At 36.0% G+C, this 26032-nt stretch overlaps 3 protein-coding genes across 3 annotated transcripts in view; 2 read left to right on the top strand and 1 right to left on the bottom strand.

The window, feature by feature from the left end:
• Positions 1 to 3136: 3136 nt before the first annotated feature.
• Positions 3137 to 11748, top strand: LOC124634499 (carbonic anhydrase 1-like). The gene is made up of 8 exons (XM_047170097.1): positions 3137 to 3921; positions 4692 to 4868; positions 5278 to 5404; positions 5770 to 5872; positions 8448 to 8557; positions 9982 to 10105; positions 10529 to 10701; positions 11184 to 11748. The coding sequence occupies exons 2-8, from the start codon at positions 4790 to 4792 to the stop codon at positions 11212 to 11214; spliced, it is 747 nt and encodes a 248-aa protein (XP_047026053.1). The 5' UTR covers positions 3137 to 3921; positions 4692 to 4789; the 3' UTR covers positions 11215 to 11748.
• Positions 11738 to 20444, bottom strand: LOC124634498 (FAST kinase domain-containing protein 4). Its single transcript, XM_047170096.1, has 11 exons — positions 20339 to 20444; positions 19958 to 20126; positions 19497 to 19684; positions 18957 to 19184; positions 16773 to 16945; positions 15982 to 16213; positions 15091 to 15241; positions 14359 to 14586; positions 14029 to 14095; positions 13799 to 13904; positions 11738 to 13301 (listed from the first exon to the last, which is right to left on the bottom strand). Exons 2-11 carry the CDS (start codon positions 20124 to 20126, stop codon positions 13182 to 13184), a joined length of 1662 nt encoding a protein of 553 aa, XP_047026052.1. The 5' UTR covers positions 20339 to 20444; the 3' UTR covers positions 11738 to 13181.
• A 356-nt stretch (positions 20445 to 20800) lies between these two features.
• LOC124634317 overlaps positions 20801 to 26032 on the top strand; it is a 64681-nt gene continuing 59449 nt past the window's right edge. Inside the window, exons 1-3 of the mRNA XM_047169852.1 lie at positions 20801 to 20902; positions 24297 to 24364; positions 24896 to 24973. The gene's annotated coding sequence lies outside the window, so the exon portion shown is untranslated. The remainder of the gene's footprint in view (positions 20903 to 24296; positions 24365 to 24895; positions 24974 to 26032) is intronic.

Genomic DNA, 26032 nt, shown 5'->3' with positions numbered 1-26032 from the left:
AAAGGTCGTTCCTTGAACTTGCTAAAATTTTTTTTATCAATATTATGATGGTTAAAGTTTAAAAATTTTGTATAAATTGTTACTCAAGTTCAGTGTTGATTTGCAAAGACATCATGGTCACATTCAGAATTTTAGAAAATCTAAACATATATTGCTTCTATAGAAATTATTTGAGTATGCATGATTGCTGCAACCGAAAATAGACCATTACTATTATAGTCAAAGTCCTTTTTTTACTTTTAAATAACAAATATCTTTATAAATAAGTTTTCTGGTGACATTACTGAGCACAGTGACGCGGAGGAATACATCGACGCCCAAAATAAATAATATTATTTTATACATGTTTTTACTTTTGTATACTTTTATAGTATTTTATTTTTTGTAAGATAAGTCGTTTAGTTGTTACGCTACAAAATAAGTCGTTTCTACATATATACATATCTACATGTTGTAGTTCACAGCTTCATCATGTTTCTCTTTCATTTGCCATAGAAGCGAGAGCGTAATCTAATATTTAAACACAATTTGGTTGCAAGCGCAATGCATATGAGATAGGCGTCTCTCCGAGAAAACTCTATTAAATATTTAACTGAATTTTGGCGGGTTTTAAACGTAATTTTGCTAAAGGTAAGCACGAATTTATAGATTTTGAGCACCGCACACTGCCGACTAAACATATCTAACTCTATATAGGTACCGATAGATAATTGGTTGAGGTTTTTTAAAAAATTAATCGTGGATCCAATCAAACATTAATCCGCTTTCTGATAGATGGCTGAAATTTTTTAACGTGTTCGTGACTCAGATCTGAGTCACGAACACGTCACACACAAAAAATTTTGATAGTCGATCTTATACCAGCCGGATACCTACCCTAGGGACACAGGATCACGATCTTAGCGCATGTAAGCGCACTAATATTTATCTCTATTGATGGCCCGATCAAACCTAAACAGTTTGGAGTCTGCTCTAAAGAATCATTCATTTTCATACATCGAGACAGTTAACCATATCAGTGTTCCTGCCATCTTCCAACCTTTATTCTACGAACTTCTTAGTAAGACGATCTAGGAATAGTCCCCTTGTAAAGGAGTTATTCTATTTATATAACCGGATCGTATCAGTATGGCAATTGTGATTGTCCGCAAGGATATGACCTAATGGCGACAGCGAGAGTGATACTTCCGCTGTACAATATCAAATTGTGTCTAGCAGTTACAATGAAAGACGTTCTAGTGTTTCTAAGGGATAAGGCAAGTGAAGCTAAAACGTATACTATGGTAGATGCTATATCGGGTGTGTCGTTCATAATCACATTAAATTAAATGCGTTAGTATACTGGTTAATATATGTCGATTAACACAAAGAAAAAAGAAAAATACGTAAAAATAAAAATAAATGAATTTTTCAAACAAAGTAAATAGAATAAAAATGTGCGAAAATTAGAACACCATATAAAAGTCAGTCATTACAAACAACTGAAATTCTCCCTTGAAAACTGACAACTGTCAACAGGATCAAAACATTCGATACTCCTAACTTTATCTCTGCTTTACACACATGATGTAAATTATGAAAACGAAAAATTACTCCTGTGGTTTACCACTGAAAGGATTAGGTTATTTTTTTTACAATTCGCCATAGAATATCGTAAAGTATATGCGATAGGATTTAATGTGATTGTGAACGACACACCCTGTATACTTACTTGTGACACATACCTAATTGATCTATTTATTTACCCTTGAATAACTTACCTCGTTTAATATATATTTAAATGCAATTCTTAAGGTTTTACGACACTTACACTGAAGACCTAGATTCAGCACATGCCATATTTAACCCAAATCTCAGGTATTTGCTTGAAGATTACCTTTTATTACTGGTTTTCATAGCTTAAGCGTTTAACCTAGAAAATATACATATTTAGCAACTATACATACTTAATTTTTTTTTTTTAGTTATGAAAGCTGATAAGATAACGCGTGGCATTAACTGTCTGTTAGTCTGCCAATATTTTAATTGAAGAAATATTATTCTTCTTACGGAAGAGTACCTACATTTTAAAATCCCAAAAATAAAACAAAAAATAATGTTCTGGGGCATTCCAGAACATTATTTTTATAGTAAAGAAAACGTAACTAGGTACTCTTATATTTTACTAGGCAGAAAGCAATGTGTAATGCAGTTTCCATAGAACCGAATATTTTTAACTTCTTAGACCTTTCAAAACTACTTAGAGATGACAGTTCATCAGCCTTTTTATCGTCCTTCCACTAGGGACGGGCCTCCTCTCACACAGAGAAGGATTGAGCGTTAACCACCACGCATGTTCAATACGTGTTAAATCTCCCACGTTAAACAAAATACCTAGTAATCCAAGAATCAGGTCACAATCTAGTCATCTAGCATCCGTTAGTGAAGATACAGTGGACTAGTTCAGATTTCCCGCCGATTACGACTAATGGTCGAGGGGACGAGATGCACTATCTAGGCGTTGTGTAGATTGAGATATGGCACGGCTAGAAGAAGTGAAGATTGTAGATTTTAATATAGATGCTTGCAGTCTTGAATAAAATATTTTTTGTTTAGGTACAGTTCTAAATTGTCTCTTTGTATTTATATTAGGTAAAGAAGGATCTTTCCGGCAAAACATAAGAACTTTTAAAGGGAAAGAAAAGACAGAAGGGAATGGAAAGGGGTTTTAGGAACTGACATACTTAATTTTTGGTTCTATGAAATTGCTGTTTTGCAGACAAATTTTAATTATGATTGACTGTATTGTTCTCGGTTGTTTAATATTTACTCGAAAACATGATCAACGCTAAAGATGGAGATTCATATCTTTACAAACACATGATGCACCTACTCGTATGTAAGTACGAAAAATGAAGAAGTAGTGATGTGAGCCTTTCCCAAACTAACAACTGAATCCATATTCCAAAGCAATTCATTATCAAATTTTTTACAAATAAGGAAACAATTTCTCGTGAAATTTTCCCAACAATATGAATAACAATAACGATTCTCTTTTGTGTTATTTTATAAACATGATCTTTTGTAAATCTTGCCAATGAAGTTTCTCATTCAGTATTATCTGGTGCTGAAGAGAGTCACGACAGTGTAGAAATGCTAAGGATTGTCTTCCTGTTGCCTTTGATAGGTATGTAATACTAATTAGTAATTATTTCTGTTACTGGCTGTTTCCCGCGTTTTTCATTCGTTTATGCGGAACCTAGTGCCTAAGGAATGTCATAGGCTACCTCTCACTCGGTTTCGGGAAGTGGTTCATCCGGGATTTTTGAGTACAGTCAGCAGTTGTAGTCGGCAGTTAGCATTCAAAACGTACCTTTAGGGAAAGTGATGTTTTTATGACGAGCCTATTTTTTGGCAAACCAGTCTTTTTGTATTAGTAAAATAACAAATGTCCTTTAGCGAAAACAATGAGACAGTAAGCGTATTGTATGGCATTGTTTAAATACTGTCATAGCAGGTATGCATAGTAAATAGTAAGTAGGTAAAATTGTTACGTACGTCAATTAGATTCGGTGTTTCTCGAGTGTGTTTAAAGACGAGTTTGTCCCGTGGTTACAGTCAAATCCTGAGGCATATGGCGAAATTTATACTATAGAATGTCGATCATAATTCGTATATCTATTTTACAGTGAAAACGCAATAGCCAGACACACTAATATAGATACCCTTGTACTAATATATTATTATGAGACATTTTGTATGGAAATAAGGACAATAGACTGAACAACATAATTTTTCGAACATTACAAAATTACAAAAGACTGCCCCAAAACAGGGTGTCCCGTTCACCACAAGTCATAGTGTTTTTATTCACAGAAATAGCGGCGGAGTCCAGCTCAGTTGCCACAATTGTAGACTATGAGCCACTATGGAGTTATGATGGTAAGTGTTTTTACTCAGCTTGTTCAAAAAAAATAATAATTTCGTTGTCACAGCCTAAAAACGTCCACTAGTGGACTAGGGGGCATCTTTATCTAGTGAACGTTTTTGGGGTTAGATGTGAGTAGGGAGATATTTGACCATACTCACTGCGCTGGGCCTGCGTGTTGGTGAGCGCAGTGTGGGATATTTTTTAGCTTCAGGGATGCAGCTGCCAAATGTAATGTTTAATATTAGTGAATAGCTGTCTACTTCTACAATTGGTTCTTTGGTAGATATTCGGAAAGCGCTCAATACCAGATACGCTACTGTAGGTTTCTACTGTTTGGTGTATATAGCTAAGCTAAGGAAGGCTTGGAGGAAGCCAAATCCTGCAGAAGATATCTACCTACCCATCAAAGGAAAAAGGAGAAATGACAATTCAATCATTCAAACTATTAGAGAAATACTATATTATGGAATGTAGGTGAATATTACACTGTTGCTATGCCCTAATTGATCTTTAGTGCCGGTAGTCCATATCAAAGGTTTACAGTTTCACGCTTATTAAAATAGTAATAGCGATTAAAGTTCTTTATATCAACGCTATCGTGTAATACCATGTAATTTTTTAAGCCCCGTTACTTTGTAGTGTAAACATTGCTGTTTTTTTACTTTCACATGATCTATATAAGGTAGTTTTATATATCTGAAAAAGTGGGAAACCTAAGAATTGAAAAGTTAAGTGACTAAGTCTTTTCACTTACCTACCGTTCTCTAACTCACCCATGCAGAAGAATCCAAATGGCCAGGCCACCACTGCCAGGAGGGTGGCAAGAGGCAGTCTCCCATTGACATTAAGACCAGTGAGGTCATCCCGGACTTCACGAAGATGTTCATCAAGTATGGACCTCTACAGTTCTCGGGGTACCATAGGGTGCTCGTCTCTGGTATCAATAATGGGCATACAAGTAAGTATATCTAACATCATACGACTCTGCAGTTACGAGATGATTGGCGTATCGACTGGACTTAACAACAGCTATCTAAACTATGTAGAAAATATAATTACCTAACTAGCTTCAACCAGTTTCACCCGTTGGAACTGCTCCAGGCTCCTGGACAAATGGTAACCTAAAGCCTACCTCGATAAGTGGTCTATCTGACGATGATAGATTTTTTCAAATTAGTCCTGATAATAGCGTAAGTACCAGTCAAGCATAGAAATAAATTCTTCACATTTGGAATTCTTTTAATAGATAAAGAAATGCAGGTACAGATTTTTTTTTTACACACTGTTACCCGCTAATGTTACATACACCCATATCACATGGGTTTTAAAAGTATATATTTTTTAACATCTTCGTCAAATCTTGACAGTACAATTCAGTTCGGAGGGCGAGGAGGCGATTCACCCGGTGGTCACGGGAGGTCCTCTCAAGTACCTCTATAGGTTGGAGCAGCTGCACTTCCACTGGCTTTCTGAACACTCCATCAATGGCGTCAAGTGAGTGTTCTTTTCTTGTATACCTTATCATCAGAAAACCGTATTTACGTTATCATCAGAAAACTTGTACCTACTGAGTTCTGTAATAAGCGCGAACAATCTAGTCCGACAGAAAAGTTTTGTTTTCTTAAAACGAACCTTTCGATAAGTTGATTTGATGAAAACCTAATGATGATGAAAAATAGACAATTAAGTACTATGAGATCCATACCTACATACCTATGCTAAGGTATTGGTTTTGTAAGGACTCTCAAATGTTCATGGCTTGAATATTTATTTAGCGCTGCAGCCAAAAGTCGTATTATCATCACCTAATATGAAGAGGATTTGCTAAAACTGTATACCTAATAAAAATACTATTCCAGATTCCCCATGGAGCTACATTTCGTTCACGTGAGAAGTGATCTGTCAGTAGTTGAGGCGTTGGGCAAAAGGGACGGACTGGCCATCATCTCCGTTTTTGGCAATGTAAGTTTAATTCTTTCCTATATTATTTAGAAAAGTTTTAGACGTCAGTATATCTATACATATACATACATGCTTCTCAATTATCGGCGTGATTAGTTAAACACTTGAGGGTGCAAATAATCCTTAAGATTGCGCTAAAAGGAAAGGTAAGTACCTACCTACAACAAAATACAAAAGTATAAAAAGAAAATAAAATTTAAATTATTTATTTACGAAAAAAGACAATAATTAAATAGGTATTTTTGAAATGCAAATGCAATGACGGCACTTTTACTATCTCTCGCCCAACTCTTGCAATTTTAAACGAGGCCACTTCCTATAGGTACCTAAAGTCTACATTTCCCTGCAGTTCATCGTACTTTTTTTCAAATGCATTAAAACATAAAGATAAAGATATTTATTATTGCAAATACGGGTTACAATGATGTTGTTAAATAAGGGTAAAAAGATCCGCCATATTTTACCAATTGGCATGCAATATAATATTAATAAATCAAAAATTATTGAACATAGGATTAAGAAGAAGAACAAGGAAAAATATAATTAGGATTAATAAAGTCTTTTTCATTTATGAAATCTAAAATATTATAATATACTTTACTGACTAAAAACTTATGCAGTACATTTTTAAAAAGTGGCAATGGCAGCGCTCTCCAGCTCTTTGGCAGTGTATTAAATATAGTTGGAGCCATACAGAACACACTCTTGCGCATAAGGGCTGTCCCTGCAGACTGAAGGCATATCCTTCCATTGTCTCGTCTGTTTCGGGGAATCAGTTCGTTTTGTAGCTTGAAACGACTGGGATTGCTTTTAACGAAGAGCGCCAATTCTAAGATATAAAGACATGGCAAAGTAAGTATCTTATATTTTTCGAAGCAAGGAACGCAACTATCAGTAGGTTTGATTTTAAACATAGAACGTATGCATCTCTTCTGGGCCTTGAACACCATTTCCCGTTCTGTAGAGTTGCCCCAGAAAATGACTCCAAAACGCAGATGGGACTCTGCTAGACCTTAGTAGGCTGTCAACAATGCCTCAACACCTACTATAAACGACAAAGTGTGCAAGGCGTAAGCAGCTTTACTAAGTTTCTTGCATAAGATTTCGGTATGCGGTTTCCAATTCAGTTTTTTGTCTATGTGAAGCCCTAAAAATTTTATTGAATCTACTTCTGCTATTGGTTGGTCATGAAAATGTATATTTAAATTGCTCTTGGTGTTGATCCGTTGACTGAAGTGTATTAATTTAGTTTTAGCAAGGTTGAAATAAAAACAATGTTATCGACAGTTCACTGACACTATAAAAATGCAATTAGATTAGTTAATTAAAAAAGAAAATGCACCGTTTACACAATTGTTTGGCAATTAACAGTCAACTGATAAACCATGTGCAAAAATAATCAGCTTTAGGTAATTAATTGCAGGTGCTCTCATTGTTTTGAAAAGTGCAAGAATGTATAAAATAAATAACAATTAAATATTGTCGGTTATGATTGCATTATGACCTTGTAACCTTGACACGTTCAATATGGGTTTATCAAGGCTATTGAGCAAGTTAATCATTTCTCTTTCAAAATTTCGAGGAAGTATTGCAGAAAAGAAGTAGCAATAAACAGTAAATATATGCCGTTGTTTTTTTAATCAAAGTTCTAAGTCTAAAGGTGGGTGACGCAGATCTAGGAGACTAGGCTCTACTTAATAGTTATTTGTTATATAGAGTGCAAAGTTGCTTTTTAACCGCGTGCTCAATTTTAATGACCAAGTAAGCGAAGGATTCTAAAATTGAAACACGAGTGTAGCGAGTGTTTCAATAATTAGAATCCTGAGCGATAGCAAGGGAATCAAAAGAGCACAAGGTGAAAAATCTTTGCACTCGAGTGCAACACGTAACTTTTCATCCCACTTCATCGAGGAAATTACTAAATGCAAAAATACATATGAATATCAAATTAAAAAGAAGGACCTACCTATTAAAGTTCATTTATTTGGAAACTCGGTTTAAAAATGAAACTCGGTTAAAAATCTGTGCAAAAACAATAATAAAAATTACTTAATTAATTGAATAATTAAATTAAGGACTATTTTATTTGTTTACAAATGGAGTATTGCACACGATGTTCTAAATTCAAATCACTTTGCCGCTCTAGAGGATAAAAACGGCTTTTGCGCTCAGATATCAAAGGGTAAAACTATTCTTTCCGAGATGGTGGGATGAAAAAATATTTAAACATACCTACATAGATTATAGGATCCAGTCTTACCCACTTCTATAAGACTTCTGCTCTCTAGTTAAAGTAACTTTCCCGCTCTCAAATTTGGTTCTAGTGCCTTCGAAATACTTCGAGACAGTCAAAATGTGTGAACAGATCACTGCGTATGCGCGGCGCAGCCATAAAATTGCTGACTTCAGAGTGACAAAGTTACATTACGACAACTTAGGACCTACAATAAATTAACATCACCTATTTTTTATATTTTTATGCATTTTTCTTGTAGGTAGGTAAGTACTCAATATTTTCAAATGTAGAAAATATGTTGGAAAATAAATAAATAAAGATATTAATTTTCTCGTGCAGGTACAAGCAGAGATAGACGACTTCGAACCCCATGTAACGGAGATCATGGAATACATTCCCCACCTCATGAACACCGGAGACAGGGTCAGCGGAGTCATCCTCGATATGACGTGAGTCCTACCTAAGTCACCCATACTAACACAATTTAACCCTTATCAATCGTTGTGATTGATCTGGGTGTAGGTTCCCCTGGGTTTCAAATAAATGAATTCTTGTATTTTTATAAGGCAAATGCTCATTCGGAGCCATTTAGGTATCAACATATTTGAGAAAGATGTGATCGAAACAATCATTATGCTCTCTCTGTTAAATGCAATAAAATATATTACAAAAGAAGGCTTTTTATTCTAGCTCTCCTTTTTTGTTTTTATGGGCTTAACGCGCTCAGGTCACTTATTGTATGGGTCCGTCCTTTGAATTAACTTCAAAGAGAAAGAGAAAAAATCAAACGACGATTGCCTATTAAAGATAGTGTTTCACTTGATACTACTCAGTTGCATAATATAAAATTAATTGCAACACAATTTTCATTCATTTGGGATACACATCATGTTCTTTAAAAGAAGCTACCAACTTGTAAGTAGCAAGGCATAATTAGCAATTAGCGTTACATTTGTGAAGCTACTAAATTGATCGAAATTAGGAAGGCATTAAGAACGATTGCCCCCAATGTTTGTCAAATTGATCACGGTTCCTTGACACATTATCTTATAAGTAGGTGTATAATTACCAACAATAGTTGGTATGTGATGATCTGATGTCCTCCTAGCCGATTATCGGCTACGGCGGCTGTTCTCATGTAAGGAGATTAGCCAACTGCGCAGGACATATTATAGTGCACAAGCATTTGCGCAGACACAGGTGCACTCCCTATTCCTTCACTCTCATAGCCCGATGGGACGGCAATCCGACACGACCGGAAAGAGATCAGGCGCAGGACCGACATTTACGTGCTCTCCGATGCACGGGTGAATCAATCACCAACTTCCAGGCTTCGGGCTGCTTTGTGAAAGTCTTCTAAAACCCACAAAGCGATTTCGGCCCGACTCGGGAATCGAACCCGAGACCTCGTGCTCAGCAGCCACACTTGCGACAACTAGACCAACCAACGAGTTGGTGTGTACCTAAATACTAACATAAGTAAAGTACCTAAAATCTAAAATTGGTTTCTGCGCAGCGACTCGCGCAATGTCTCGTCATGACAAAAAGTTTGGTGAGAACTATCCTTAAATTACAACGTTTCTTTAACGTACTAGTGACCCCGGCTTCGCACGGGTGCAATGCTCATACTCCACCATTTAATGGATGTTATTATAGGTATCTACATGTACTAATCCTTACTCTTCAACCACTCTTTAAAAAAAAACCCGCAACAAAATCCGTTGCATAGTTTTAAGGATTTAAGCACACATAGGGACAGAGAAAGTGACTTTGTTTTATTCTATGTAGTGATTAAAAAATAGACTCAAACCCGAGGGCAAAGGCGGTAAGTGAAGTCTTGAAAGAAGTACAGGTCCTTATGCTATTGTTTCAGGAAACTATTCAGTCCAAACAAAGAGTCGTACTACACATACTCTGGCTCCCTGACTTCGCCTGAATGCAATGAAGCCGTCATATGGATCATATTCGATGAACCTGTCTATTTGACTGATGCCCAGGTAACTCACTAAATTTTTTTTAAGTAGGTTGGTACTAAACAAAATAAGCTGAGCCCTATATTTTCTAGTTCCTATTTCTAAGAGCTTAGGAGGTCCAACTAGTACCTACTTGTTTATTTAGATGCAGAACAAAACAATATCATGTGGAGACCTATGCTATACCTATGTCACACCACATTTCGATCAAATAAATATATTCTTTGCTTGATCCCATTCAAAAATATAGCTATAAGGCTTTTTCATCCAGGTAAGAGACGTACATAGCTCCCACTGGATGCAGTCAAAACCGTTGTCGAAAGCCAGCTAAATAATAAAGTTCTAAAACTCTCTCTGCTTATCCATTGGACCTATTGGGCACAAAGATGCCAATATTTTTCCCCCTACCTACTGATACTTATGCGTTGTTTTTTTTTTCCTTTCCAGTACCGTCAATTCGGTAAGATAGGCGTAGGTCGCCACAACTTCAGAAGCCTACAGAAGATCAAGCATCACCTGGTGTTCACGCCGGGAGAGACCAGGATCCACATGCCACAGATAGCGGTCTTCTTCGGTGACGTTATCAAGTTATTCAGAGAATTCTTCAGGAAAATCGGGACGTAAGTCCTTTTAATACTGCCAAAAAAGAAGTTCGGTTAAGGAGGTCATCATATAAATAGGGATGAATATCAAACATCCATGTATGTATGTAGTCCAGTAGTTTTTGAGCCTATTCATTACAACCAAACAAACAAACAAAGTTTTCCTCTTTATAATATTAGTATAGATATTTGTAGAAAGTTTTATTTATATTGCTGACTATGAAATTTTAAAATGGCTGTACCTACTACATTTTAAGATGGCTTCCGTGGACAGCCTTAAATAGGGATTAATTTCAAAAAACTACACCCAATAAGAAAAGCAATTAACCTAATAATTTTATTTTCAACCTTTTGTTACTGGGTCAAGCATTATATAAAAAACCCCAAGTCATAGACCGCCTAATTCATACTAACTTTGTATTTTTTGTGTTTGTACTACAAAATTTAATTTCAGCCGCTTACAATTCAGTGTAAAATGAACAATAATATTATTGTTTCAGGTTCATGTCCAACGGTATCAAGAGTCGATAACACACAGATTTCAATTAGACATGTTATTGAAACTTCAATGTACCGACAGATTGGTCAACCAGATCAGATAGAAGTAATGTGCCATTTGATACAAATTGTCAACGATGATATTGCGCTGTGCCCAATTCAATACAAACTTTACATAAGATTTCAAGGGACGGGGACTTCTTTAGAAGAATAGTCCCTTATCGGCGAGATTCCACTAAAATTGTTCGCGCATTTATGTTCATGAACAAAAACTGTGTATTAGTCCACTGCTAGCATATGTTTGCGGACATTTAAAAAAGTACCAGCCTTAATGCTAGGCTTGAACAGTCAACTTTCGTCTAGATGTTTGTTTAGACCTGTCATTCGGGTCTCTTAAAGGTACCTTATTAAGTAAGGAGTATATTTTTAAGGGTATGCAAAACGATACCAATGAAGAAAAAATCGTATTTGTTACGTTGTTAAAAGTATTCGTTATGTTCATATGTTGTTAACTTTAGAGTAGGTATAGGAATTATTATAAAATAAAAATAAGCTATTATTGTTAAATCTGTTTTATTTAAATAATATTAACAGCCGTATCTACAGTCTCACGCACACATTCATACATTTGTCAACAGTTTTTGTCTAAATCGAGTTTTGTACACAAATATCACTTTGAGAAATAAATACGTTCCCTTAAAGCGTCTTCAAAAATTAGGCAAATTAATTTGAGGAGTTAGTTACATAATTTCTGACATTATATTATACTCCTAGATATTTATACTAATTTCATGAAGATTTTTTAAGAACAACATATTTCTATCAAACAATATTTGTAGACAAAATTCATAATTTACATCCAAACATTGGCTAACAATACCAACATTACGACCAACCCATATTTTTAGACATAAGTACGAGGGTAGTCACAAACATTTGATATTGGCACCCAACGTGGGACATAAGATCCCATTGTAAACCCAAGCATAAAAATTAAACTAATAAATTAATATTAATACGATTTTGTTTCGAACTAAAAATGTATGGTAACCGCAGTTTTAACTAAAATGTGTGAAATACGTATTCAAAACATTCGATCATATAAAAGCATCGATTTAAAGTATTTATAAAATTATGTATCTGTCTATATCAACATAACTCTATGGATACTGCTATCTCGTTTTGCTACAAAGGAAACGAAAGAGACAAAACATAAGTTCAACGTTCGTCGAGTTGTGTAATGTAAGATTTTTCATAACAAAAGCTATTATAATAGTTACTTACAATATATTTTAACAACACATAACGTTAGAAAATAAACAAAAAATACATATTATACAATAGTAACAAAGAATATTTCAAGTTATTACCAGTTTTTTTCCAAGTCTAATAGATTTGCCGCTCTGAAGTTATTTCATGCCTTGAGGTTCTCAATTCGTTGGAATCTTTTGTAAGTAACTGTTGATCACTAATAGCCCACTTTTTGCCAACTTCAGACCGGCAATATTAATTGACGAGAGCTGTTATATTTCTGATTGTAATAAAGGTAATTTTAGCGTACTTCTTTGAATGCGGTTTTCATAATGTTTTCGTAAGTCCGGAATATTAAATCTCGTTTAAAAATGCGTTTTTTAGGCACAGTTGTAGCTTCGGCAAGTGTCCATTGCCTAAGTTTCGTGGGCATTGGCATCAGTAAAATAAGCACGGTCAGCAGACAAAGCTTATATATTGATGACTTTGTTTTATCATTTTCAGAAAAGAAAACTGTTCAGTGTTTTCTATGAACCCTCATTCAGAATGTATTACTTTACAAGTCTCTTCTTAAGCAAGAGGGAAGGGAAGCATCCTAATTTCATCAACCAAGATTTTTATTATTAAATTTTTCTGCTGACCATACCTTCCACCGGTGAAAGTAGCTACACACGTTCCGTTCCACGCAGTTACCATTAGACATACATGTATTAAACAATATATAGTACAAACAATATATCTACAAAGGCCTACGATTGGCCGTGATTACTAACAATTAGCTTTAACTTTGACTCTATATATTGTACTCTGCTCACCAGCTTGTCTTTTGGGTTGAATTCTGTGTATGGAATCTGGAGTACTTTGTAGCCCTGAAAGGTAAAAGGGAGTTTTAAATTTATATCAACCTTAAGTTAACGACGTAAGGTCTTAATTGCATTGCACATTGAGTTGTAGTTTTAAGTATTGTATTTCATAGTAATCGAGCAGCCAGCTGGGATCTAGTATCAAAAGGGTAAGCTCAGGTATTGAACTTCTTGAGGTATTGAGTCTTGATGAAGATCGTTTGAATAGAAGGTCAGATTTTTACATCCATGATATTGACAAAACTAAGTATTCTTTGTTTGTACTGCTTTCGCGTTATGGCTTCAGTGATGTAACCTCAATTGTTTTTTTATATCGAATGGATTGGCAAAGTAAATAGTATCGGAATTGCCGATTTAAACATGGCAACTTTTCGCAGATTTTTTGTAGATTCAGTAACTCAATATCTAGCAAGACACATACCATTTCGTGCTTCTAACATTTTTGGCATGCTTTGAACTCATAATATTATTCACATAGTAAGATTTTCCAGGGAGTACCATACCTTAAGTTCGAGTAGCCTAGTATACAGCTGGTTGACGCCAAGCGGTGCCGTGGTCTTGCGCGTCATGTCGTGGTAGTCCAAGCCTAGCACCGCTATCCGGAATACGCTGGAAATATTGCAAATTTTAATAAATATAAGTGAAAAAAATAGGTATAAATTAAATCTTCTTCATATGAAAGAATGTCCTGTTAGTTACACAGTTAGAAACTAGTACATAATAGATCTCTTACCTTTTGTTATTTTTAGCTTTCTCTAAAGGAACAGGATGACATTTGGAATCCACGGCAAATTCTGCATCTGTGGACAAAAACTTGTAATGTATTTATTGACTTCGAGCTGTTTTACTCGCGTCCTCTATAAACTACTTCCCGTAACCTAATAAAATATAGCCTTCGTATATCAGCCAGGGACAGCCTTCAGTAAATGGGCTATTTAACCCTGAAATATTTTTTCAAAATAAGGTCTGTACTTCCTGAGATTAGTACGTTCAAACAAAAAAAACTCTTAAACTTAACAATATCAGTAAAAATGACACAAAAATAAATAACCAAATTTCTTACCATACAAGAACCCCATACCGGAATTGCACTCTCTTTTCAAAAACGTCTCCGCAGACACAAAACTCTTGAAGGTGTCCATAATGCTCTGTACATACAAGGACTTGTCCTTGGTGTGTAGTACCGGCACCCCGACGGAGATGTGGTCGGCCAGGCGAGGGGAACCGGGATGGGCGAGTGATAGGTACGAGTCTATCATCATCAGCTTGCGACGGGCGGGGATTGGTATTTCTGAAATGGTAGAAAATATAGATTTGAGTATTTTGTTGAAGTGTCTTTATTTTACTCAGTTTACAGAAAGATTAAGTGGTTACGGATACAGATGTTTTATCTCACAAAAGCTGGTGAGCTATACTTGTAAATGTACCGACGCACCACAAAATCAAGGTTTCTTTTTCAAATTTTACCAATCAACATTGAACCTTATACTTTAGAGATAAAGATCAAAATATATAAGTTTGACTGATGTAGTAACTTTATGTGCTGGCTTCTGGTCTGCATACTGTTTATACTATGTATAGGGCCATAGCCTTGTGTATGACTCACCCGCTTTCGTGAAATAAAACATCATCATATAAAATATCCAATAAAATTGTGAATACCCCATGAATCTTTGTCATAGTGAATTCAAAACTCGCGGGTGACAGTGCCATAACTATCTTTTGAAGGAATAAACAATAACTATGTAAATCAATAGAAATATTTATATTTAAAAAATATTCATAAATTGCTTACCACCAGCAGACAGCAACTTGTCAATGAACTCAGGCTTCAGCGTGGACTCCAGGTGATGTTTCTGAGCTTTGTTCAGCGTCAGCAGTGAGAATACTAGGTCTAGCCATGATGAAGACTTCGACATCTCTTCTTCTTTCAGTGATAGAGCTGTCTGTGAAGATATTTTGTTATTAATTTAATTATTGTTTGTAGCAATCTTCGGAGTTAGAGGCACCAAGACCAAGGCTATGTTTGTGTGAACATCTTCAGAATTAGCCTTGTTAAGCCCACGGTACCCACATAGTTGTAGGTATGATTTGTTTTTGAGGGTTGCCAAAAATATAAATTCGAATTTCAGGCAACCCACAGAGTTTCAATAAATTGGGTTTATGATTGTGCATTTTGAATCAAAACATAATAAGTAAACAGTGCCAAAACTATAAAAAAAACAGCCAAACTTGCAGACAAAACTTCAGTCGTGAGTTTTACTATTTCATAAGGAAACACTTGTGGTGAATGTACTATTTAGCTACAACAAGCCATTTGCATACCGCACATTGGTCAAATCGGCGATTTGACAGCTGAAACAGAGTGCCTAGTGCGAGTTTTGCAAGTTAAATTTTTCGATGCGAAGATTATTACACCATTGAATTACGTAGCACTTATCTTTGAATTGTTTATTTAATAAAGACTGTCATCGGTACTTGGTCGTATTACAGTCGCGCTCACTTTTGCGAGTGTAAACATTATTAACCGGCAAAATGAGTGAAGATGTTATACCTAAGTCATGTGACGCAGCATACGACTCTTTATTTCAATAGAGTTATAATTACGGATCGAGTTGCGAACGCTCAAAAAACTCGGAATCAGCACTCAGTTCGTTTAACGTAACATCTATGTGAAATCACTCACTTCAAGCAACGCCGAAGTAGACTGGGTAGGCGGTAAATAATCAACAGTTGCCATGGTAACCACAGCGGACGCGATATCAGTCGCCCTACAGAGCTGTATGTGGTTTTGTAGCCAATCGGCAATCGCTGAGAGGACTGGTTCGTGTCGGTATTTCAGAAGTCCTAGGGATACAGTGATGGAGTTCACGACTGCTGACTTCTCTTCGTTTGAGGGTAGGCAGGTTATTACGTCACTGAAAAGGAAAAAATCAAAGTTAGGTAGATTTACAGATGAAAGTGGGCACCTCACGACGCTGACGTCTGAAAGTGCCCTTACTATTTTCAGATTAAACCCTTATTTCATGTTTATATATAAGGCAAATGATGGTATAGTTAACAAAATCCGCCAATTTTCCATTTCATTTTGAAACTTTCATTGTTCTGAAACACTTACAACTTCAACTGTGATTTATCACATCAATGAATGTGCCTATAGTTCGGCCATTCAGAGAATGCGTTCCTGACACGTCGCGATTGAACTGACGACGTAACTACATTCATTGATTATTGATATAATAATGTTGTTTTAATGCTCCTCAATTGTTAAAACGGTAAACAACCAGCAAAAATATTTTTATCGTAACTGCAACGCCATTGCAAAGTTACGTCGTCAGTTCAATCGCGACGTGTCAGGAACGCATTCTCTGAATGGCCGAACTATAGCTATTTTTTTAATTTGTACACAGGACGTGCATTTTATTTCCTTTTCCTATTGATGCTTTAAATTCAAAACTATCATTTTATTGCACTTACTCGCATATCCTATCAAGTAACACAGGATCGGGGAAGTTAAGCGATGCCATAGCGTACAGGAGATCAGCTGATTTCTTCAGGTCAATGACCTCAGTCTGGTTGGTAATGTTGTGTGAGAGAGCGCGGAGGAGCGGCGTGCTGCGCCGGCCTTTTTGCTGAAGAGCTTTCATTACCTAGAAGAATTTAAAGATAGTTTTTTTTACAACTTGAATTAAACTTATAAATAAACGCAAGTGCTTGTAAAGGCCTAAATGGAATAAATGATTTGTCTTCGATTATCACTACGCAAAAAGTGTGAAATAATCCATTGGAAATCAGGTGCAGGACTCTTTTCAACACAATGTCCTGGACATGGGTAAAGACTGCCAAAACTATAATACACTTCTGGACACAACTATTGGCCCACCTTAGAGTTTAGGTTTCGATGGCCCCTACTGAAATATGATTGCAAGATTGAACAAAAACTGTTGATGCAGTTTTAAACCTGATACATTTTACCTTCTTTTTCGATCGTATTGTTTTAAATTTGAATTCAGAATACCACAAGACATGGAGCTACGCCTAACGAGTCGGATATGCGCCTTGTTAAAGGCAATTGATTTTTGAATAAAAAACATGTTTTATCAAATAAAGGTTTAATTTAATAACGCGTGTTGCCTCCATGGGCATCTACCACAGCTCTCATACGATTAGGCATAGAGTTTATCAACCGCTCTATGAAATTTTGAGGGATCATCTCCCATTCCTCTTCTATGGCAGTTTTCAAGTCCTGCATCGTCTGGGCAACTGGCTGACGAACCCTAACACGTCTTTTTAGCTCGTCCCACATGTGCTCAATGGGGTTCATGTCTGGGCTTCTGGCTGGCCAGTCCATAACTGTGATGTTCACATCCCGAAGATATTCCCTGACGTTGCCGGCTGCATGGGCTTATGCACTATCATGCATAAAAAGGAAATTTGGGCCCACATAGTCCGCGTATGGTATCACGTGAGATCCTAAGCACTCACGAATGTACCTTTCAGCATTTAATGTTGGCAGCCGTGGTCCTGTAACAACCTCAAGTTGAGTTTTGCCGCTCGCGGATATACCGCCCCAGACAGTCCATGAGCCACCGCCATAAGCAACCCTCTCTTCAAAGCAGCATTGTGCGAAACGCTCTCCCTTACGTCGGTAGACCTTCTTCTTTCCATCATTGCCATGTAACACAATTTTAGACTCATCAGAGAATAGTACACGGCTCCAATCTTGTTGTGTCCAATTTAAATGACTGCGTGCGAAATGAAGGCGCGCTGTTCGGTGGGCTCGCGTTAGTTTGGGCCATTAGCTGGCTTGTGTGGTCCCATATCGCGTTCTTTTAACTTTCTCCGGACAGTTCGAGCGCTCACAGATACTCCGTGAAAGTCGCGAAGTTGGTTTTGTATCTCAATGGAGGTAAGGTGACGATTTCTCAAGCTGTTCGTCACTATGAATCGATCCTGCCTTTCAGTTATGACCCGAGATCGTGGCCTTCCTTGGCGACGAACAAAGCCGCCAGTCTCTAGGTACCTCCGATAACCATTTTGGAACGCAGATCGACTTAAATTAAGTTGAGCACTCACGTTTCTTTGGCTGTGTTCGGCCTGAATAAGTGCCACAGCTTGGGCGGCGACTTCAGGTGAAGTATCCATAGATTATTGATAGAACCTCACCTTAACGTTAAGAATAAGTAATGTTTGTTGCAAAACCAAAGATATCAATCACTTTTTCAAGAATTAAATCCAACTAAACCAATAAAACCAAGTTTTCTTAGTATTCGATTGTTTGATATCAACAAACAGGCTCCAAATTGTCTTTTGTTTCTTTAAATTCTGTGTTCGAAATTAAAAAAAAGACTATTGAATGAAATTGTGAATGTGCTAGGTTCAAAACTGCATAAAAACTTTTTGCTCGACCTAATATAAAATTTTAGCTAGGACCAAAATACAAGGTGGGCCAATAGATGTGTCCGGAAGTGTATTTAGAAAAGAATATCATCAAGGATATACAAAAAAAATCTCAAGCTTTTTGTTCCATGAAAACTGATTGCCTTTTGTAAATGAAAAATGTCTGGGACATAAAATTAAATACTACATAACACTAAGTAAGTTGATTAGTCTTCGAACATTCTTAAAATGAATTACAAATATAGAACTCAGGAAGCTTACTTTGATCATCTGTGGCAAAGTCAAGTTTGTAATCAATCTGGCAGCCTCATCATCACCAGTGATGCCCAAAACTGTGCTCAGATCCTCAGCCATCGTCAGGGAACCTATTGCATGGGTGGAGGAAGATCTGGCCAATATACGGCACAGCTTGAGGAACCGGGCATCCTTTTCAAAGTCCGCTAGCTTGACTTTGCTGCTGGTTGTCCATTCTGATAATATTGATACCATCTGAAAAGGAAATTTGCATTAAGTTTTTGGATGTTAATAATAAAAAAATATAATTAAGATTGATGTTTGGATGTTATTTACTTTGATCTCTCTCCGGTCCTGTTGGATTGCTGTCCCATCGGGATATGAGAGTGAAGGAATAGTGAATGCAACTGTGTCTGCACAAATGCTTGTGCACTATAATATGTCCTGCGCAGTTGGCTCATTTCCTTACATGAGAACAGCCACCGTAGCCGATAATAGGCTAGGAGGACATCAAAAAAACTTTTGCATGCAACTACTACATTAAACTAGGCTTATGCCAGAACTGACCTTCAGAGCATGTCTCCGTGACACAACAGGGTTTTCAGCGACCACTAGCAGAGTATTCAAATCTGATGCATTGGTTATCTGCTTCTCAATCTGCGCTAACCGATTGTACTTCACGGATTTTGGACTCGGTTTGCTTTTCTCGACTGGGTCTATATTGTGTAGGGAGGCAAATGCTGCTGCTACTAAACCTGTAATTGTACAGAATTTTGTTTAGGTAATGTGGCTGGGTGTTTTATTACATTGATTTGTATGAAACATCATGACTATCTGCGCCGAAAACCTGCTTATTTCTATAGTTACGATTAATTGTGATGAATTAAGAACAGATCTGAGGGTCAGTGGGTCGTCTTGGGGGCGGAGTTAGAACTAACCATACTGTTCTGTTTAAAACCTATTAATGCAGAAGCAAAAATCGAATAGGAACTTAGTGAGAACGGAGAGGAAAATAACTAAAGATTTACCTGAATTATCCTTGTCATCGCCAGTTAGACCTTCAACCTTTTTATCAGCTATGTTTGTGGATAGGTCCAGCTTCTCAGTTTTGAACACTGTAGCGCTGGGGCCAGAGTATTTCCTCACAACTGCCCTTGAACCTAACCTCCAAATCAGTGCCCCGCTTAATTTCAACATCTGTGACCGAAAGAGGATTATTTTTATACACTTCTTCACACAATGAACTCCAGCGAACCATCTAATGCAGTTATTTATGCGTTAAAATCTAATATTTGTGTTAAAAATACGTAAAAATCGACTTCTTACATCACGACTTCAAGCTATGATAATCAATACTATATTTTTGCTGTTTTACAAAAGATGTAAGAAAATATGAGCTATTAAAGTACCTTTGAATATTACGAAAACGACCTGAAAAGGAAAATTGCAGTTTTTACAGCATTTACAAAAAGCAAAATTATTTATCTTTTTGACAATGGAATTGCAATGTTGCTATAATATATTACAACTGCGATCGTCAAACATTGTTAACTAAACGTAAAATAAACGCGTTTGACATGTGACCACAATATTTGTAGCAGTTCCGAAACGTTTTCTTAATGTTATCTGTAACACTAGTGATGTTCACCTACAATTGAAAAACGACTATGTTTTCAAGTTGCTTATTTCTTATTTGTTTAAAAGTTCAATTAATTTGATCAGACTTAAAAATCAATTATTTTTTTGTTTATTCTTTGTTTCTTTTCAATTTTCTTTGGAAAGCATGGTCATAAATTATGTTATTATAAATAAAATTCGTTATCAATTTTGATCTCACTGAATTTGAATTGAAATGTGTCTCATCACTAGTCCAGAAAATTGCAAACGGCGGTCGTGGGAGGAAGTTTTGTTGTGATATTTTGTTGTTATTTTTACCAAAAACAGTGAAACCGGCATTGAAAATCATGAATATGGTAAGTAAATTCACGTAAACGCCCATAGTATCAGCATTATTTAGTGTAATCAACAGATTAGGATTAAAATAGTTACCGTTTTAGACCTATGAGTCTGTACGAATTTGAATTGGTTTCCTATGAAATTCTGTCTTATTTTTAATTAGAATGCTATGAATGATGTCTTATTTGCATGAACAGTTAAATTCTTACGTCAAGACAGGCATGATCAAAGTAAAAATAACAGAAAGCATGGTTATAATGTGTTTTACAAAACGGTCATATATCTCCTACCTTCAGTTTATTGATAAATTAATTACTACCGGCGTTTCGACGAAGATCTTATCGCGTTTGCCCTTTTGCTTCTTTCAATGTCCTATATCTCAGTGATGGCATAAGTTTTTATAATAACAAAGCATAAAAAATACTTCATGTTGACAAAGGATGATATAATTATAGATTGACATGAACTTGAAATCAATTTTAGTAACAATCAATATTATACCCTTTCCTCCTACCCCGTTATTAGCAGAAGCTTACCTCCCTTTGTTTCAAAACAAATTGAATTTATAGCCTAATATATCTGTGAAAGCCTTTGGCAATTCTAAATGTTTGCTTACAAGAACATTTTTTAGTAAAATGATTTGCTAGCAGCCCAAGAATTTGCGAATACTTTCCACGTTTAGATTTTCTTGAATGTGCGACAACAGTAGCCATTCTCAAGCATTTCAAAGTAACTTTTTCCATAGCATAGCACCACATCGTACTACTGATCTGTGTTTTTATTCTAATGTGAAAGGATATTGACTTATAATCTCTTATTGTGGGTATAACTTACAAATTTAGACAGAGGCTACCTTGACGGTAATTACGTTTTACTGAAATTAGGTTCTCAAATTAACTGAAATACCATTTTTCTTTATATGTTACTTGTGTCCTTCCTAGTAATAAGTATATTGTATGTATAGTATTGCAAATTTTTTGTAGTAAAAATGAGAAAATCCTCAACCAATGGTTATGCTTTCACTACCTACTATAACAATAATACTGGTCCTATGTTAGTAAATATAACAAACATACAAAGCTTTTATATTCATATTTTGAGTGACTCAATAAAACAGGAGTTATGCATGAACATAGATTGCGCTAAGAGCTAATTTCTCACTGCCGAAAATAATGACTTACACGCACATGTGAAAACAATTCTATCTAATCAGGTTAATCACTTAGCATTCAATAACTGGTCATATCCAGTATTTTGTAGAATATGTAGCTTTATTAAATAAGCCTTCATTTGTGTGTCAAAATAAGCTTAAGATTATTTTTAATATACTCATTTCTTTATACCCAAACTGGTTGGGACAGGAGAGTGAGGAACCATTTTCAAAACTATGGCGTTTTCTTAGTGCATGTTTATCTTGGGTATGATATTTCCTATTAGATTTTGTACAAACTGATTCAGCTGGTAATATAAAATTGTACTTTGTATTAAATAAATAAATTTGTTTATTTCACAAAAATTGGACATACACTAGTAACATACTTTTTCAACATGTTTCGTTGCTTAGTTAATTACAGTGTTTACGTGAACGGTACCCATGTTGGAATTTAACTTGTGTTATGGGTACCAGTATTGTTATTGTGTGTGAAGCTAATTTATTTCTGTTATAATGTGTTGATAGCAAAAACTTGTATATGTAAGAAACACTTTTCTGAATAAATAGGTGACTGCCAAATCTTATCTCTGGTGACAATCATATGATGATTGTTATTTATGCGTATAAAAATAAATGTTCTTATCTCAATCTTACAAAATCACTACTGATTTATGTTTATTGATTAAATTACAAATTACACTTGCGTTACATATTTCTTTAAAAGATTTTGCCATGCAGGTCAATGTGCATTTTGCAAACACTAAGTTATGAAGTTACTACTTAAGGAATGTAGTAAATAAGGAATTAGCCCATTCGCCCACGATTCTACAAAGAACTGAAATAAATAATTAAAATACACCTGTGTTGCCAACAACAATAAATATAAATAACGCCAAATCAAAGGGCTAATTTATATCCGTCAGGCCATGCGTCACTCTGCAATCGAAAATAGACTATACACCTATTCTGTGAGATTTTTATTTATAGTGGGATGACACAACCAGCTAACGGTGAGTTGCACCGTTTAACTATAACGATAACCGAACCATTTTCCGTTGTCAAATCGCACGATTTGACCAATGGGTGGAAAGTACACGGCTGGTTATGGTTTGTGTTATGGCTGGTTAGGCTGCGTTCAGTCTGACTGTCAGCCGGCGAATGTCAGCGTCTTTGCATAGCGTCGTTAAGACGTGAACGAAAAAGTGAATAGGCATATATGGAAATACAATAAACTGCGTAACGTTCGCTCTCATTCGGCAACTGACAGTTAGTTTGGTTTGAACACAGTCTTGAAGTTAAATGGTGCAACTCACCCTTAAAGTTTGTAGTACAAGATGGATGGGAAGGGCCTTCTAATTTACGTTAGAAGTCATGATTGTCAGCAGAGATAGGAATTTGGGCAGGTTTCCATATTCTTGGTATTTTCTTTGATTGGATTTTTTATGTCACATACGTTATCCATCAAGGCTAGCTGATATTCATGTGTAGTATAGTAAACAGTAAATATTTAGTTATGATGGTTCATGAGACCAACAGGTAACAGACGGACAGTTGTCGACGGGCAGACTTAATAATGGAATTCCTTAGTACCCTTTGGATGCGGAACCTCAAAAAGTATGTTTTTAAAACTTTGTTAGGTTTCACCGAGAGTTACCTAACTACGTAAGTCCTAGTGACTACGTAAAGTAAATAGGTGAGATGTCAAAAGGTCCGTATACTTCGTAATAACTAATGAATTAATTAAACGTAAACATGTAGATAGCTGGTACTTTGCCAATTATGTATTGCGAAAGCAAGAGTTCATTATAATTGGATGGAAATCTATCGACAAATTATAGATTATTTATTACGTCTCTGGACCTATTATAACTTTATGTATCTTTGAGGAGAGCATAATGAGGACCCACCATTTTAATTTGCCTTCCGAAGGAACTCGTAGTGACGAGATGGTCCCATGGACTACTTATACCGGGCGGATGGTACTCACGTACGAGTATCTTAATTTTAAAAAATAAACTTACAAACATTCAAATAGAGAACCTTTTTCTTGTATCGAAGTCTGATAAAAATATCCCTGTAAATAAAAGGTCGTTTGTATTACATGTAATGTAATTAATTGTATTCAAAGTTAGTCTTGTGCGTTCATCGTATATTTTTACGAAATTCCTGACTTTTTTCTTGTATTTTCACTCAGTCAATCAGCACAAAGTTTACAAGTGAACAATAATTAGTAGTATATGTTAACACGTTGTTTCCAGGCGGGGGCTAAAGGCGTCGGTGCGGCTCGCTGAGCGCGCCCCGCTCCGCGCCCCCTCCCGTCGTACAGGTGAGAAACGAAATTATCATACAAACAATACTAGAAAGTAGAATTTTTAATTTTGAGGGTGTGTTATTGATAAAGATCATTATCACTTCAGCGTTCTTAAAAATGACGCGTAAAAGTGATTTAATGTCCAACTTGCAAAATAAACGATTTCATTTCATTTCATCTCATTTCATTTATAATTTGCTGATATTAAGTATTTACTAAAAACTTAACGCTCAATCCTTCTCCGTGTGAGAGGAGGCCTGTGCCCAGCAGTGGGATGATAAGAAGACCTTTGCAACTCGACACTTTTTAAAGATTGACTATGGAGTTTGCCAGTTCTTCTCCATAAGCCCCATTTCTTGGTGCAACTAGCTTAACTTTTCGAGAAAGCTATTTTATAGACCTATTTTAAATAAGAAATCTTGAGTTTGAAGTATCAATCACCACCCTATATACCTATCCAGCTAGAAGATTGATGAGACGAATTTCTTTTCGAGGGAAGACCGTGATCTTACTGTAAATGGCTTTTAATGATAATTTATTGACCAGGTACTTCGTGAGGTGTTGTTAGTGCTTCACTCGTTGCTACGGAGTTCAGATGGATCGCATACCGGCTTACATTCATAGGTAAGTTACACATACTTATCTTCTAGTTTACTCCAGCTGTAAAGTTAATTTCAGACCAAGAATAAGAACAATTATATAAGAAGACCGATCAACTTCGAGCTCTTTTTCTTCCGCAGTTTAGACCCATACAGCGTCCAAATGGCAAAACTGTCCACATAACGTGGGCAGTTTTGCGATTACCGTTTCAGTATTTTGGGAAACGTACAAATGAATAGAAGAATCAAGGTTTTGTTAACATGGAATTAGTTATTGTGAATAACACTGTTGTTTATATCGATGTATGATTTTACATCACAATCGTTATTAAGTTCTAAAAGTTCTCACAAAGATAAGCACGTTATAAGTACAATTATAATTAAACTCCTTATCATTCACTTGGATAGATTCAAACTGTTTATCTTTGCAATATTCTGTAAATATACAATAACACTTTTCCTATTACGTACGTATCCACGTTATATTATGAATTAACCTGATCTTCGTGTATTGGATTCCTGTAGGTACCTGTAGAATCCAATCGTGTGTTTTTCAAGTCGATCGTATTCCCAAAGAGTGGAAAATTTAATAAAACCGTGAATTGATGAAAGCAATATTTGATACTTGAGGAAGTCCACAGCGTTGAGGGCTGAAATCTTATAAGTGAAGAGAAGAAAGGTGAATTAATATATGTACTTATGTACTTACTAAGTTGTTTACCAGACTTCGCGCTAGTTAAATTCACAGAAATTCGCTTTTCTGTTTACTAAATATTTAAAAATCGCTTAGCCACCTTTTTTAAGCTTAAGCGTATGCAAAACATAGTTACCCACCTTCCATAAAACACCCTAACTGCACAATGCCTGCATTTCTACAACTTTCGAGGAACAAAAATAAAATACGAACTCGCTTCCCCCATTACCATTCGCCGTGGTCGGATCGATACGAAGCCGCTTCGATTCCCGACCCAAACACACCCGGGTAAATATTCCCCATGGGTAACAGACGTGTGGGGAGACTTGTGATTGACATTTCTGAACTTTTTTTATGGTGTTAATAATGTTGCCATTAACTTGAGTGGCT

The sequence above is a fragment of the Helicoverpa zea genome, chromosome 11 (assembly GCF_022581195.2).
Source record: "Helicoverpa zea isolate HzStark_Cry1AcR chromosome 11, ilHelZeax1.1, whole genome shotgun sequence".
Classification (NCBI taxonomy): domain Eukaryota; kingdom Metazoa; phylum Arthropoda; class Insecta; order Lepidoptera; family Noctuidae; genus Helicoverpa; species Helicoverpa zea.
This window is presented reverse-complemented; position numbering and strand designations above follow the sequence as displayed.

Coding starts and splice junctions, on each gene's coding strand:
- LOC124634499 (XM_047170097.1), top strand. CDS start 4,790: ATGTTCATCAAGTATGGACCTCTACAGTTCTCGGGGTACCATAGGGTG. Junction 5,873..8,447: donor TCATCTCCGTTTTTGGCAAT/GTAAGTTTAATT, acceptor TTTCTCGTGCAG/GTACAAGCAGAGATAGACGA. Junction 10,106..10,528: donor TCTATTTGACTGATGCCCAG/GTAACTCACTAA, acceptor TTTCCTTTCCAG/TACCGTCAATTCGGTAAGAT.
- LOC124634498 (XM_047170096.1), bottom strand. CDS start 20,126: ATGTTGAAATTAAGCGGGGCACTGATTTGGAGGTTAGGTTCAAGGGCA. Junction 16,946..18,956: donor CTTTGCCACAGATGATCAAA/GTAAGCTTCCTG, acceptor AAATTCTTCTAG/GTAATGAAAGCTCTTCAGCA. Junction 14,096..14,358: donor CGGTATGGGGTTCTTGTATG/GTAAGAAATTTG, acceptor TTTTGTCCACAG/ATGCAGAATTTGCCGTGGAT.